Below are 16,050 nucleotides of genomic sequence, written 5' to 3'. Positions count from 1 at the left end.
GCTTAGTATGTATGGAATCACTTTGTTTTTGTTTGTTTTCTGGTCCAAGGCCTAATGATTCTGTGTGCTTCGAAGAAAGGGTTCCTTTGTCTGCCCTAGGAATTGTTACCTATCTTACCAAGATGCTTAAGGATCATTATTGTTGTGCACAGGAGAACATCCTACTTGCAGCTAGGGAGAAGCCCATCCATGGTAAGTATTCTGTTTTATTGAAAGGGTATTCTAGAGAAATGATAAACTCAAGGTGCAGCTGTACTAAAAAAAAAAAATCCTCTACTTACCTCTCTTACTCTACCGCAGCTTTCTCTGTGTCGGTCCCCTGCTTTACTGCAATTCCTTATATCCTTGTCACGCATGGACCCTCCCGCACAGCCAATGAGTGGTTGCAGTGGTGTCTTGGCTCCTGGCTGATTGGCTGAGCTGTAAGTTCCTTGTATGACAGACACAGGGAAGTGCGGTGCAGCGGGGGACAAACATGGTAAACGTGGCAGCGTTGGGGAAGAGAGGGGGGTAAGTACAATCATATTGTAACAATTGTGTCTTATTATAGATTTGCATTCAAATACACAATTCCCTGAATGTTTAGTTTGTTCTAGGTAAAGGAATATATAAAGTAAAGAAAATATTGCATGTCACTGGTATAGAAGTCATCTACATCTTTTTCTTCCTTGCCGTCACCATATAGGGGTGCTTTCTGCTCTGAGGTTATGCCTGCTGGATGTTTCCCCTATGTCACAATCCATTGTCCAAGCGGATCATGCCACCAGCTGGCATTGTCTTCTGCAGAACCTTGTGAGCTTGTTACAAGAAATAGCCTCCTTCATCCTCAGCCTGCTGCACAAGGCATGGAGGGCAGAGCCGTCAGGTAAGATGCTTATAATTTTTTAACATGTTTTTGTGGTTCTGCTGTGTTTTGAAATGCAGTAAAAAAGCATTTGACAAAGTTTTGTGCAGCATGTTTTTTTTAATAGGAAAATCATTCTTCATTGTTCACTTTTAAGAACTGCAGCAGTCCACTGTAGTACACATATGGTCATTAGGGGACACAGAACATTGAGAGGTAAAGGCTACTGCTAACAGAAGGTGGCCATTAAGGGGTAGATCACCAGGGGTAGATCACCAAATTTTTTTTCTTTGAAATCAACTGGTTCCAGAGATGTTATTTACTTTTATTAAAAAAAACCTCAAGTCTTCCAGTACTTATAAGCTTCCTGCAGGAAGTGGTGTATTCTCTCCAGTCTGGAGAGCAGGAGAGTTTTTTTTATGGGGATTTGCTACTGTTCGGGACAGTTCCTATTACGGACAGAGGTGGCAGCAGAGAGCACTGTGTCAGACTGGAAAGAATACACCACTTCCTGCAGGACATACAGCAGCTGAAAAGTACTGTAAGACTTCTGTAAGACATTCTGGGACCAGTTGATTTTAAAGAAAACATTTTTTGATGAACAACCCCTTTAAGCCAACAGTGCCAGGTTCTCCTGCACACTCTTTAACCATGCAGACACTGAGCTAATTGGTTTTAGCTTGGGGCCCTTTTACATGGAAAACAAGAGTCCGTGGAGCCTCGGTTGCGAGTCTCAAAACACGGGAATAGCCAGATATCCCTAGCCTGTTGCCATGGGGTGCCTCCATGATGGGGAGAGCACCACACCACCCTGATAGGTAGCGCCTTAAGTCCCACTCTGTTGCGAGTATTGGAACACAAGTAGGGAAACACAGAATAGGAAACCCTTTTACATAGTCCAATATGCCGCTGTGTATGGAAACAGACGAAGTCCGATCAGCGAGGTGCCCATTAGCAGTACTTTTACACAGCAATTATTCAAGACGCCAGGCCACACGAACGATTGCTGCATCATTTGTGTGGCCATTAAGTACATTATCGGCTGTACATCCCCTGTCTAAACAGAGAGATGTGCGGCCGATAGTGAAGACTATACTAACTGCACAAAAGATCAAATGAGCCAACAAGCAAGCATTTGCCTTCTTGATTGGCTAATTGCTGGCCCTTATACCCGGCCCCATATAATTCAGTGTAATTCCACATATGTAGTTCCTTCATTTTCTGGGATCATATGGAGTAAACAATCATAGTTATGATTGTAATTAACGACTATCGTACTGTGTAATATGGCGAACGATTTCAGGTTAATGATAAATTATCCAGTTAGCATTAGTTTATCTTTAATCGCTAAAAATCGCTTTGTATAATAGGACCCTAAGGCTTTTGGAAACATATGTCTTACGTTTCCAATTCATTACCATGTCTCTCACACAGAAATAGCCGCCCCATCTTTTCAAGATATGGGCAAGGCCGTTCGTGTACTGATCGCACATGGCAGAGGTCTAGACGAAGTCCAGGAAGAGCTTCTTATTTCTGAAGAGCACAGCCTCATCATGACTTTTTGCTGGGTCTCCTTAAAGGTGAGGCCCCAGTAAGATAATAAAACTTTGTTTGCCACAAATGTCAATATCTGGTTATTTTTCACAATTTGTTTTCTTATGAAACCCACCAGGAAATTGGAATGTTTCTCGGGCCTCTGGTAGAGAAGTTGATTGCTTCTCCTACACCAATAATTTCGGACTCAGCAGTAGAGGGTTCTATGGCAACATATCACGATATATTCATGAGGTGTCGTCACTGGGTAAGTTTCATATTGTGGTTCTTATAGACAGATGAACTTGTTTCCTGTATAAAAATCACCTGTCCGCACACTCAATTAATCACACTCCAAACTCTCCACCATGGCCAAGACCAAAAAGCTTTTTAAGGGCACCTGGGACAAAATTGTAGACCTGCACAAGGCTGGGATGAGCTATTAGACAATAGGCAAGGAGCTTGGTAAAAAAGGCAACAACTGTTGGTGCAATTATTTGAAGATAGAAGAAACACAAAATGACTGTCAATCTTCTTCTGTCTGGGGCTCCATGCAAGATCTCAGCTCGTGGTGTAAGGATGATTCTAAAAAAGGTCAGGAATCCGCCCAGAACTACATGGGATGACCTGGTCAATGAGAAGAAGAGAGCGGAGACCACAGTCTTGAAGATTACTGTTAGTAACACGCTACACTCTTATGAATTTAAATCCTTCAGGACCCGTAAGGTCCCCCTGATCATGCCAGCACATGTCCAGGCCCTTTGAAGTTCACCAATGACAATCTAGATGATTTAGAAGAGGCATGGGAGAAGGTCATGTGAGACCAGAATAGAACTTTTTGGTATCAACTTCACTCACCATGTTTGGAGGAAGAAGAAGGATGAGTATAACCCCCAAAACAGTCCCAACCATGAAGCATTGGGGTGGGAACATCATACTTGGCGGGTGCAAAGGGAACAGGATGACTGCCCCATTGAAAGGTAGGATGGATGGGGCCATGTATCGCAAGGTTTTGGCTTACATTATCGCAAGATTTTGGCGTTCCCTCAGTAAGAGCATTGAAGACTGGTCTTGGCTGGGTCCTCCAGCAGGACAATGACCGAAACAAACAGCCAGGGCAACTAAGGAGTGGCTCTGTAAGACATATTTCAAGGTCCAGTGTCCACACCTAAACCCAATACAAAATCTTTGGAGGGAGCTGAAACTTAATGTTGGCCAGCGACAGCCCCGAAGCCTGAGAAATCTGGAGATGATCTGTATGGAAGAATGGGGCACAATCCCTGAACTATAAGAACTACAGGAAAATGTTCAACCTCTGTAACAGCAAACAAAGTTTTATGGACCAAATATTAAGTTCTGTTTTTTGTATTGTATCAAACACTTATTTAATTTAATAAATTGCAAAATAATAGCTTCTCCCCACTGTCAGGAGCCGCAGCAGAAGCTTCTACATCTGTCTCTGCAGTGAAAGGCCGCAGTCACTGACTGAGACGGGACCGCACTGCGGTCAGTGATTGGCTGAGCAGCTTGTCGCTGCAGAGACTGACTCAGAAGTTCCAGCGGCGGCTGCAGGGAGTGGTCAGAAAACAGGAAGATACCGGGAGCGTGGACGGGTATGTATAAAGTTTATTATTTCTTTACTCATTTGGTAGCCGACGGCCGTGCATCACTATTACATGTAACAATGCGCGGTCGATTATTTTTAAGTTCTTAAATTGATCGTTGTCTTTATTTTATGGAACGATAATCTGCCAAATCGGCCTGTTTGGCAGATTATCGTTCCATGCAAATGGGCCTTAAAACTTCGGAAAGAATTTTCTCTCCTAAAATGAGGAAAACTGGCTTCTACCTCATGTTTTGTGTTACCTTCCTCTCGACCAACACTGCAGTATTATAGGGTGAACTAGATGGACGTATGTCTTTACATGCTTGCAGACTATGTTATTATCTATAGTAGCTTACCTTTCTCACTTCAGTGGTTAGACATTTGTCTCTATAGTTCGCTGTTTAACCCTTTGGTACAATACTTCTTTATTCGGTAGGGGGCTGTCGATGGATGCAGCACGGGATTTACCAAGCTTTGTTCAGCATTACTTCACCATAAAGATGAAAGGTTGAGAGCGATGCCAGGATCAATGATGGAACAGGTTTGGCATACACGAAATACTGTATAAATCCAACTTTCCTCTCTTTTCTTAATGAGCTCCTAATGTCTTCTGTGTTTTGCAGGCCTTGTTACTGGCAAAATCTCAGAACTCTCTCTCTGTTACCCGCAGAGCTGCAGGCTTTCCAGTTCTCCTGCAGGCCATCTTATCTGCAGAGGGGCCGCAACATCCACTATTGGAAGCTTGTGTAGTATCTTTACTTACGCTAGCAAAAGAGCCTATGCCCTCTAACTGGGACCAGACACGAGACCTTCCCCAGGTACAGAAGCTGAAGGAGTGTAAGGGTTTTTATACAGTGGGGCAGATATACATTTTTTTTGTGAAAGTAGAAAATATCCATGACTATTTCTATATATTTTGGTTTCCAGGTATCTGCTGTTCATGCTCTACAGACTATGCTCCGATCCGCAGGCCTTCGCCCTACTCTACTCTGCCATGCAGTTCCTATGATGTCCCTGGCAGTCGGCAGTCTGTGCTCTCCCTGCTGGGCTATGCGCAATGCAGCTTTACAGCTGTTCAGTAAGTTGTGGCTCGCCAAAGACTTATCCAGTAGTAACTGATTTCGTTTTTTCCCCCCAAATAAGATCTTTAATTTGTTATTGAAAAAATAAGATGTTTCAGTAAATAGTACACAATTGTTTTGTACACACTAGCCTATACAGCAATATGCTACTGAATTACAGTACAGTTGTGTTCAATATTACCCTTGTAACTCCCATCTCCCTCCTCCTGCTATGCAAGATGTCTCCCCTTTCTTATTACTTTCTGAAAGATAAACCCCCAGCTGGCTGGGGACAGATCAGTGCTATGTAGGCGGGCAGGGCTCCTAACAAGTGCCCCAGTGCTCCTAACTGTCCCACTGGACCGTGTAGCACGTGACTAACTGCACCAGAACAGCGCAGAGGAGGAAGATAAGAGACATACCTTCCTCCTCGGCATCTCTTGTGTAATAGGGACATTTCAGCAGATTGAATTCGTCTAACCTGATGATAGTTCCCCTTTAAGCGCTGTGTGAGATAAGCTGATCTGTTCCCTTAAAGTGTACCTGCCGGTTTGAAAAACTTTTGACATGTCATAGAGACATGTCAAAGGTTTTGATTGGTCCGGGTCTGAGAACCAATCAGAAGAGGACTGCAGCTGCAGCATGACCATAGGAGCCCTCTAAGTTTTTTTTTTTTTTTTTTTTATTCTGAGCGAAGAGTGGATGCGCTGCAGCTGCAGTCTTCTCCCGGCTCTATCTCCGCTCTATCGGTTTGGATGTGGGCACTTGGACCTGGACCGATCAAAACCTTTGACAAGGACAGGTACACTTTGAACAAATATCCATCTCATATATTGGAGCTCATGTAAAGAGCCTTGACGTGGCTCAACCATAGTGCAGGCAGGGCTGCACAATCTATCGCTGGATATTACATTCATCATTTGTTGGCCCCAAATCCCCCTATTACTTAATAATAGACGCAGCCAATAAACAATATTTTTTTAACCTGCGATGTGAAGACCTTATATGAGTATTTGTACTTGTTACTTGTATTCTGCACTGATTACACAGGGTAATAAGCAACTTATTTGCTCAATAACCTCCCTGTTACAGGACCGCTCACATCCAGAACTAGGCCACACCTAACTCTGACCATGCAATGAATGTGTCTGCCCTTTTTCCATTATACCCAGCTGCCCTGACTGTTGGGATGCTGGGACTGTCTCGCAGTGATGCGGATTATTCTGTACAGAGCACAATGCACATTGGGGCTCTTCTGCGGAGATATCCAGGACTGAGCAATGTAATGCTGAAGGAGCTGCTGAAGGCTACACATGCAAAAGAAATGCTGCATCCCAGTTTGCATCCCATCCTTACATTGCTTGCCAAGCTACAGCCTGGGGGAGACAGTGAAGCCAGGTGATGGGCCTTTGAGTGTTATTTGGTGGAAATGTTTCTAGGTTTATTATAATAGATGATAAAACTTTATATTTTGTTTATTCAGATGTTTTATAGATTCTTTGTTAGACCTGAGAGAGAACCCTGTGTATGCTGTGCGTGTCATGGCTGCCCGCGCCCTGGTGCCTGTTGTCCCAGTTATGGACTATCACACACTGCTCGTTCAGCTGATAAATGGGCTTCCTCACACCAAGGATGGCGTGTCCCACAATGCTTTACATGGGAGGCTGCAGCAGATTTCTACTCTGTTATCGACAGCTTTGAAGGAAAACTGGTGAGAATAAACTAAAAATATTAAAGACCTTTTCCTGCAGTTATCATTTATGACATGTGCAGTAACCTCTCCAGGAAAAATACACTCATCATGAAGATGTGGGGCTTGTTCCCATTAAAAACATTTACTTTATTATAAAAAATACACAAACAACAAAAATATCATCAAAACAACAGACCAGGTTTGAAGCACTGGGGACGGGACTACACCCCTCCACAGAGCCCCAATCCGCCCCCTCTAATGACTATCAGTGGAGCAGACGGGTGGGATCAGTGCTCTGGGGGTGGTAGCACTGACCCCAGTGCTCCAAACAGCCTTACTAAACACAGTATTAAACTCCAAAATTCACAGAAACGGTGCAGAGGATGAAGGGATTTACTGTCATCCTCAGTGCTCTGTGCACAAAAGGAAGCTATCAATAGGTTAGATTTGTATTTTTTCATATGTTACTGCCCATGGTGAGACTAACAATTAATTTCATATTATCTATTTACTCTCCTTTCTCCAGTTCTGATCCTGCTGCTTTCCATTGAAGACAAAGAAATCTGTCTGAGTTGTTCTCTCTCTCTCTCTCTCTCTCTCTCTCTCTCTCTCTCTCTCTCTCTTTGCTGAACTTCCTCCCTCCCAAGATGGCTCCCCGGCAGGCTATATCTGCAGCTTTGTAATGCTGGGAGAGTTAATCTGAGGTCAAGTTGCTAGTGAAAGTTGCAGATAAAGCCCGCCAGAGATGTATTTACATCAGCCGTCTCGGTAGGGAGGGGGGGGGGACTGAGTGAACAGCTCACATACAGATTTGTCTAAAGCACAAAACAGCAGAATCAGAACTGGGGGAATAAGATTGAATAGATAAAAAGTACTTTTGGTCTCTTAATTTATATGCGTGTCTTCTCTGTTTAGTATTTCAGAGGATATCAGGCAGGAGGTGGCTAAGCAGCTAATACCGTTTCTTTGGCTGCTGTCCCCAGTGCAGAAGTGCCCACCGGTTAGGAAAGCCTTTCTGAATGTGGTTTGCCTGTTGCTGCCTTGTTGTGGTGAGGACTTTGTAAGTCAATTACACCTGGCAGTCTGTAGGGATATACGTGCAGCGGAACATAGTTCACAGGTGAGAGCAACAAAATAATGATATTCTGTATATAACACAGCTTTAAAGGGGAACTATCAGCAGGTTAGATGAGTCTAACCTACTGAAAACCCCCTGGGACGCTGAGGAGAAAGGTCTTACCTTTCTCCACTAAGCCAGTCCCGCACTGTTAGTTTCCATAATCTTTGGCCGGGAGCACTGTTAGAAGCACGGCCCAAACAGCGTCATGCGGCCCAATGGAGCAGGCTGGCTGATCCTCTGGGGATGGGGCAGTGCTCCTGACAGTGCTCCCGGAAGATTACACAGACTTAACAGCGCAGGACCAACGTCGAGGAGGAAGGTAAGACACATACCTTCCTTCCCATTATCCCGGGCGCTTTCAGCAAGTTAGATTTGACTAACCTGCTGATAGTTCCCCTTTAAAGCATACCTGTCATTACAAATAACGTGTGACATGTCAAAACTTATTGATCACCACAGGTCTTACTACTGATGTCCGCTCTGATCAGAAGATATCGCAGTGAAGAGATTTCATGGCAGTGCGATCCATTCCCCGGCTGGCTGCGCATTCCGTCAATAATTTTCAATGCAAGTCTGAGAAAATATTGACGCAATTAGTAGCCAGCCGAGGAGTGCTTCACTCTATTGGGATCCTATACGGCCATATCTTCTGATCAGAGTGGATCTCTGCAGTGAGACCCACTGTGATCAATACATTTTGACATGTCAAAAGTTATTTGTAGTGAGAGTGCCCATTTAAGGTCTACTTATTCCATACAGGTGGGCGCCGACACGTTTCATGAGGCATGTGTATGGTTTACCTGCAATGAAGCCATCCGTTCTTTGGGCCACACCGGCTATGATCTAGTGTGTCAGTTCCTTCAGTCTGGAGATATGACGGTACTAAGATGGCTCATTGAGAAGCAGGTTGGAGAAGTTCCTGAACCATTGGCCCGGTTACTAAGAGACATAATGCAAGTATGAGAAAATAAAGTAATAATATATTTGGACTTCATTGTTATTCGGGGTGAATGATTCCAGTAATAATCCTTATTTTCTTTGTATCTGTCAGGATATGTTGTGTAAACAGCTGACCAAGGATCCCTCCGTGAATCTCAGGCAACTTCTAGAAGGCTTTGTTCACCTGCACAGAGTTTGCCCAATAATTCTTCATCCAGACACAAAGACCATTGAGTGTGTACACGGCCTTCTGTATCTTCTGGAGTCTAGGAGAGGAGGACCACAAGTCTGTGGCCACGCTCTGTGCACACTAAGCCTGCTACTAGCACATTGGTAATTGAAACCTTTAAGCTGGGGGTTTCATGTAGATGATAAAGGAAAATATGAAGGTACTCTTGGTGTAAGGCTTCATCACAGACAAATTTCATATCCCATTTGTTTCTATGTGGCAATTCACGCATCCACAAATTTTGGAGACAAGTACACCGGTCTTATATTAAGCCCCGTCCCCTTTTCACAGCAGGATTCACTAAGAGGCACACACCGTCATGATTTGCGTCTGCAAGCAGGCCTCCTCCCCGCCTCATCACACCCCCACAAGCTCCACCAGCCCGCCCATCAGACGAGCGGGGCGTACGCCAGGAAGAAGGGGCGAATCTGCACCTTCTCCCTGGCGTACCCTTCGTAAATCCCCCCCTAGAAGTCTATGAGATACGCATTTTTTGCAGACCTCCGTAACATTTGCAAAAAAAAAAAAAAAAAAAAATGCGGATCCACAATACTAGCTAGTATAATCATTTTGACTATTCATCCTTTATTACCAACTTTAAAAAAAATATATTTTTTACTTTTATGGATCTGCAGGGTATACGAATGATACTATGGCTAATTGGACAGATTTTTGCGGATTGTAGACAGAAAATTGCAGACTCAAAATTTGGTCTGCAAAAACATACTGACATGTGAATGAGGCCTAAAATGTCAAAAGTTTTGAATGGTCGGGGTCATGCTGCTAAGACCCCCACGATCTGGAGAACTAGCTGAGAAAACTATTGACTTTTACCTGTTTAACATATCAAATTCATTTTTTGACAGTGACCTTTGGGAAGATGTGTCTCTTGCTACCCGCTGGCTATCCATTGTCCTTGCATGTGCTGACCCAACAACATCATGTGAGAAGTTGCGACTGGCTGCCTCAGAGGCTTTGCACTTGGCTGGAGGTGACCTGGTGAGACGGGCACTCCGAGATGCTACATCTGGTCTCGCACAGCTGGCTGTGAGGTTAGACTACTGCTATGAAGTCTTTTCTTTATTTCTTCCATTGCACCATAAAACACCTTTCTTTTTCTCAGGGCTATACTGTGTGGGGTGGATCTGCTCCAAGATGAGGATCGAGGTGTGAGAGACCACTCTACTAGGTTTGCCATCTTAGCCCTGAATCAGTCTGCTGAGAAGTCCTTGCACAGTGATTGGGCTGCTGTTAAACTTCTGGAGCTTTTAAGGGATCATTTCTGGAGCTGTGAGGAAACGTTCCATTCTCTTATATGTCGCCTACCCCCTTATGATCTTCATGCTGCACTTTCCTCTCTTCATGACAGGTGATTTTAATGGACACTTAAGTTTTTCATTACCAAATGTGGAAAGAATCCAGTGCGCTGTGAATATTATTATTCTGTCCCTATAAATGACCCTTGTTCTTGCAGGTCAATGACACTTTATGAGGAGGATGAGCCCAATGTGTTTGCAGACCCCAATTTCTTTTGTAAACTGCTGTGTCCATTGATCCAGGAGCTGCTTGATCTCATGGCTCAGGACTCTTCCTTGTGCTCTGTAGTGCTTCAATGGGTGGAAAGTACAGCAAATCCAGTGACGGAGCAGATACAAACATGGCACAGCTGGGTGACAGAACAGGGTAAGTGAAGTTAGTAAGGACAAGCACCATGCTATATCTAGCTTGAAATAAATTACATGTACACTAAGGGCGTCAAGCGTGCATTGCTTTGTGCAATAGCGATGCACAACCGATAGCTGGTGACTGTGTAAAAAAAACAAAAAAAAACCTCCTGCATACCTTTCCACGCTCCCTGGTGTCCTGCTAGCCTTGCCCGCTCCTGTCTCTGTCTGAAGTGAAAAGGCCATTCAGACAATCACTGGGACAGCGCCGCAGCACTGTCCAAGTGATTAGCTGAGTGGCCTGCGACTTCACACAGTGCCAGGAGCAGGCCAGAGCTAACAGGACGTCAGGGAGCACACGGGCATCACTAATGATGTCTGTGTAGCCGTTGCTGCCAGGTTATCGGGCAATGTATGGGCTCAGTAAGTGATTGGCGTTCGCTTACAGAAGGTTCATTTTTTTTACCTCTACCTGGAGTTCCCTTTTAACAATGGTCACCCTAGGTCTTCATGACTAGTGCTTACTTAAAAAACAACAACCGCAACAATAAAATCAACTTCCAATAGTCTTATGAGGACCAATAATATTTTTTAAAACTTAACTTTAATATATAAATATATATATAAATATGCTATAATATAGTTATAATGAATGGCGCAATATACAAACAGTGATTAAAACCAGGGACCTGTAGTGATTGGTGGAATATAAGGAATTATCTAATGCAGTTGGTCTTTTTGCTGAATAAAGGTTCTAGCTATATCGAGATAATGCTCAATCTGGTGAGACTCTCTTTTCTACAGATACTGTCACTAGGTGTCAGTGTTTAAACATTGTATATAGTATATTGGCAAAGTGATACATCAACAGAGTAATGCTGTATTCAGCTATTGGTGTATCAAGCTTTTTAAGGCCAAGTGACATTGTATTGAGAGAGGATCACTGCGGAGCCGATCTCACACTAAGCTGTGAGCTCCGTGGGATGAGCTGTGTATCCGTTGATATCCCATGAGGCGTTGCCATATCAGCAGTGTCAGTCCGTTGTGAAACACTGGGTGCCGGCATAGTGCACACACCAGCACTTAACGGACTCTTGACCAACTCACTAATCGACATGTAATATATATGTCTCTTACTGATAACCAATCATACAGGTCCCTGACTAAAAACTAAGACCCCCACTACCCCAATGTTTCACCAATATATTGTGGCTTTCTTAAGGGGAATAAGTGTAGAGTGGCTCTTCCGGTCTACGGCGCTTGCGTGAGCAGCGTCAATGGAAAGTGGTCGGCCTATGAGATCATTGCCGCATGTCGCATGCTAACAAGGAACCTGCCACCTACAGTACATGTCCGACTGCTAGCAGATTCGCTTTAAATTCTGTGACTGCCGACAGTGCCAGACTGTGGAGGGATACAAATTGTAACATCCAGTGGTCAGTTCATAAATATTCAAGAGGAATGAGTGGAACATTAGACCGCAGTGTTCTTAGAAAAAAAAAATGTTCAAGAATTTTTACTTTGCAGGCAACCTTGCTTATCAAGACAGCCATGTCAAGAGTGACAGTGGTCCTCTTCAACACAATAGTCTCCAAATGCTCCTTTTACTAATATCAGTAGTGAATACTCTTACGATTTCTAAACTTAGGGGGGAAACAGTTGGCTCTCAATAAAAATGTGATTAATTAAAAAATTGAGGACCTCTTAGGGTATGTTCACACTGAGGAAAACAGGTGGAAATTCTGAGCTGAACCCCTGCCGTGGACTCTTCTCAGAATCCCGCCTGCCTCACTGTCTTAATGTTATGTATAGGGCGCCTCCACCCTATACATAACCCTTAACACCTTAACCCTTTTTTTCCTAATCGCATAGTTCTTCTTTCTGGGTACGAAACAGTGTTGTGCACTCGGCGAGTCTATTACATTGATTGTTAGGCATTTCACAATCAATTCTTTTATTTCTAAACTTACATGGGTTGTCCTGTACCTATTCTGTAATGACTGTAGATAGAGGCCTCGTTGACACAATGTATTTTTGATAAGACAATGGCCGTTGTTTAATCACAGCGGCTGATCACATTAACCCCTATGGAATCCCGGCCGGAGAGTATACAATGGGATTCCATGCGGCCACACAGGAAACTGCCGTGTCTATTTTGTGCGGCCGCTATTCATTAAATAATGGCTGCATGAATTAGACTGTGCAGACAATGTAAAGAACAGCTCCCGGCCGCAAGTTTCATTGCTATGCCTAATTGGAGTGCAGGCACACCCGAATGTGCTTGCATTCCAGTTAAGAACAAGTGATGTTAACCCGGCCGGTACTGCCGTCACAGAACGGCCGCTGTTTTACCACGTCTGAACATGGCCTTGGGCCGAATTCACATTATTGGCTAAAAACACTGCCCAAAATGATAACCAAGTTGCTACCTGTGAACTTATTTTTAAGCACTTATATGACTCTACTCTACTTAAAGCGGCTCTGTACCCACAATCTGACCCCTCCAAACCTCTTGTACCTTTGAATAGCTGCTTTTAATCCAAGATCTGTCCGGGGGTCCGTTCGGCAGGGGATGCAGTTATTGTCATAAAAGTAACTTTTAATCCAGCAGCGCTGTGTCTAACGGCCGGAGCTTACATTTGTATATGCATTAGGCTGGCACCACCTCTCCGTCCTTCCTCCCCACCCTCCTCAGCATTAGGAATGCTCCAGGCAGACTGCACAAGCTCAAACAGCAGTAAATGTTGAGGAGGGTGGAAAGGAAGGACAGAGAGGGTGTGCCAGCCTAATGCATATACAAATGTAAGCCCCGACCGTTAGACACAGCGCTGGAGGATTAAAAGTTATTTTTATGACAATAACTGCATCACCTGCCGAACAGACCCCAGGACAGATCTTGGATTAAAAGCAGCTATCCGAAGGTACAAGTGGTTTGGGGGGTCAGATTGTGGGTACAGAGTCGCTTTAAGTTCACATTGTTTTTTTTTGTATGGTAGCCTTTTGGTTATTTATACTAACATGTTTTACCATTTTTCTTTTCTAGGATCCATATCGCTTCTGTTGCTTCGAGCCTCTGCTTGCTCCCGGGTGCATGCTGCTCTCTTGGGTTTGCTGGTTCGAATTAAGCTGCTCCTTAAAGGCCAGGAGATGCTGTTAGAGAATGGCATCCAGATCACACACCTAAAACTCTCTCCGGACTCTCTGACCAAGGAGCTATCTCAGATAAAGGAGGAGCTTGCACTTCATGGTCTGGGAGTTTTCAATATGCTAAAATTATTATGTTAATTTGTTTTCCCTAAGACCCATTGGCATCACTACATATGGGGTAAATTCGCCCCTGCGAGCCCCTGGGACGAAGGAATATTTAATGAAAAAATAACAATTAAATTTTAATCCCCTCCTCCATGAGGTATACATAGGCTCCACCTCCCCCTAGACCTCTAATTATAAAGAAACATAAAACACAGGGAGGGAGTCTTGTGATGCCAATGGGTCTTAGGGAAAACAAATTAACATAATAATTTTAGCTTCCCTTACGTCCCATTGGCATCACTACATATGGGGAATTAGCAAGCATTATCCCAAATGGGCGGGTTATTTATTACGTCCGCATTAAGAACAGATCTTGCAAAGGTTGTTCTTGACAAGAAAGAAGTATCCAGCCTGAAATATCTCACAAAGGTAGTCAAAGATGACCAGGTAGCTGCCTGGCATATGTCGTCAAGTGGCACAGCGGCACGCTCTGCCCAAGTGGAGGCCACAGCTCTAGTAGAGTGAGCCCTGGTAAATTCTGGTGGATCCAGATCTGCAGAGGAGTAACATAAGGCAATGGAGTCACAGATCCATCTGAATATTGAAAGTTTTGAAGCCTTTCTCCCCTTGTTCTTTCCTGCGAAAGGGATAAAGAAATTCTCTTCTTTACGAAAATCACCTACTCTATGTAGATAGATCTTGATAGCTCTGGATACGTCCAATAAAGAAAGATCCAAGTCTTCTTTAGATGATCCAGTAGGAGAAAATACAGGCAATACTATTGGCTGGTTGATGTTGGCAAATGAAGCCACCATAGGCAGGAATCCTGGAAGGAACCCAAGGATAACCTTGTCTTGGGAAAAAAATCACGTATGGAGGTGCGGAGTCAAGGGCTTGAAGTTCTCCAACTCTCTTAGCAGAGGTAATGGCTAGTAAAAGAGAAACTTTCAATGTTAACTTGAAGTCTACTTCCTCCCAGGGCTTAAAGGGAGGAAAACACAGGCCTCTCAACACAAAGGATAAGTCCCATGGGTCTACCTGCTTTACCAGGTTAGGCCTAGTCTAGCCTTAACAAAATTCTTTACCTCCAAGATCTGAAAAAAACGTGAGTTTAGGTGTGCAGAGAGGGCTGCTATCTGCACCTTGATGGAACTAGGTTTTAATCCTTTATAGAAGCCTTCCTGTAAAAACTCCAATGCCTTTCTCCCCTCCATTTCAGACATCTGCAAATAATCAATATATTACAATACATATAAACCACTAGCCTGGCTAGAGTGATACCGGAAAGAGACACTAGGTGGCAGCAACACTTACTTTTAAGTATATAGAAGAGAGATCACAGCACTTTGCACTCAGATGTTTTCTATTAGATCCAAATGAGCCACAGAAAATCCTTCCAGAGGAAGACAGCCAGACCTAGAGGTAGCAACAGCTTACCTTCTGCCTTGAACACACAGCTAATCCGGCATGCAGAGAGCGCGCGCCGCTGCCGGCCCCCGGAAGTGACATGACGCTGATGCCGCAGTGCTGAGACGCACGCAGCGCCGATGCGTTCCACAGTCGAACGCGACTGGAAGAAAAGCCAGCGGCTCGGGTGACACGCAGAGTGCGTTCCAAGACGCACTAGGTAAGAAAAACTTAAAAGCTAAGACCTGCAGAAGCAAATATCAGGATACTACCTGGACACCGGCTCCAGTGGCATCCCAGCAATCATTACCTGGAGAGAAAACCTGAATGCAACAGGTAAACAAAGCATAAAAACGGGGGAGGGACAAAGTCCCCTAGGGCTGACAGCAACAAAGTAAAAAAAAACCTGAGGTCTAGGGGGAGGTGGAGCCTATTTATACCTCATGGAGGAGGGGATTAAAATTTAATTGCTGGGGGGCGTGTCCTGCAGCGCATGGCGGCGGTCGCTTAACTTAAGAGCTCCGCACCGTGACCGGCATTTCAGCGGCTAACAGCACCCTAAGGCTTGCGGAACGGACCCCAACCTCCCCCCGCAGGTCCCTGGAGTCTTGTGGGATCTATGAAGACCCGAAGGAAGTCTAGGAAGAGCCCGATGAAGCTAACACACTTCTTCTCAGCAGCGGAGCAGGTCCAAGATGGCGC

The 16,050-nt window shown here is 44.3% G+C and overlaps 1 protein-coding gene across 1 annotated transcript in view; it reads left to right on the top strand.

Annotated features, from left to right (window-relative positions):
- The window catches only part of LOC138785307 (tRNA (32-2'-O)-methyltransferase regulator THADA-like), a 41,461-nt gene extending 25,665 nt beyond the window's left edge, over positions 1-15,796 (top strand). The window contains exons 16-31 of the mRNA XM_069961122.1: positions 50-192; positions 686-865; positions 2,279-2,424; positions 2,517-2,645; positions 4,420-4,524; positions 4,607-4,801; positions 4,911-5,061; positions 6,217-6,442; positions 6,528-6,755; positions 7,653-7,857; positions 8,617-8,814; positions 8,909-9,129; positions 9,892-10,077; positions 10,149-10,394; positions 10,500-10,708; positions 13,733-15,796. Of these exons, the coding sequence (XP_069817223.1) occupies positions 50-192; positions 686-865; positions 2,279-2,424; positions 2,517-2,645; positions 4,420-4,524; positions 4,607-4,801; positions 4,911-5,061; positions 6,217-6,442; positions 6,528-6,755; positions 7,653-7,857; positions 8,617-8,814; positions 8,909-9,129; positions 9,892-10,077; positions 10,149-10,394; positions 10,500-10,708; positions 13,733-13,974 (3,010 nt within the window). The 3' untranslated portion in view covers positions 13,975-15,796. The remainder of the gene's footprint in view (positions 1-49; positions 193-685; positions 866-2,278; positions 2,425-2,516; positions 2,646-4,419; positions 4,525-4,606; positions 4,802-4,910; positions 5,062-6,216; positions 6,443-6,527; positions 6,756-7,652; positions 7,858-8,616; positions 8,815-8,908; positions 9,130-9,891; positions 10,078-10,148; positions 10,395-10,499; positions 10,709-13,732) is intronic.
- The last annotated feature ends 254 nt before the right edge of the window (positions 15,797-16,050 follow it).

The sequence above is a fragment of the Dendropsophus ebraccatus genome, chromosome 3, assembly GCF_027789765.1.
Source record: "Dendropsophus ebraccatus isolate aDenEbr1 chromosome 3, aDenEbr1.pat, whole genome shotgun sequence".
Classification (NCBI taxonomy): domain Eukaryota; kingdom Metazoa; phylum Chordata; class Amphibia; order Anura; family Hylidae; genus Dendropsophus; species Dendropsophus ebraccatus.
Note: the sequence above shows the minus strand (reverse complement) of the source record. Positions and strands in the feature narration are given on the sequence as shown.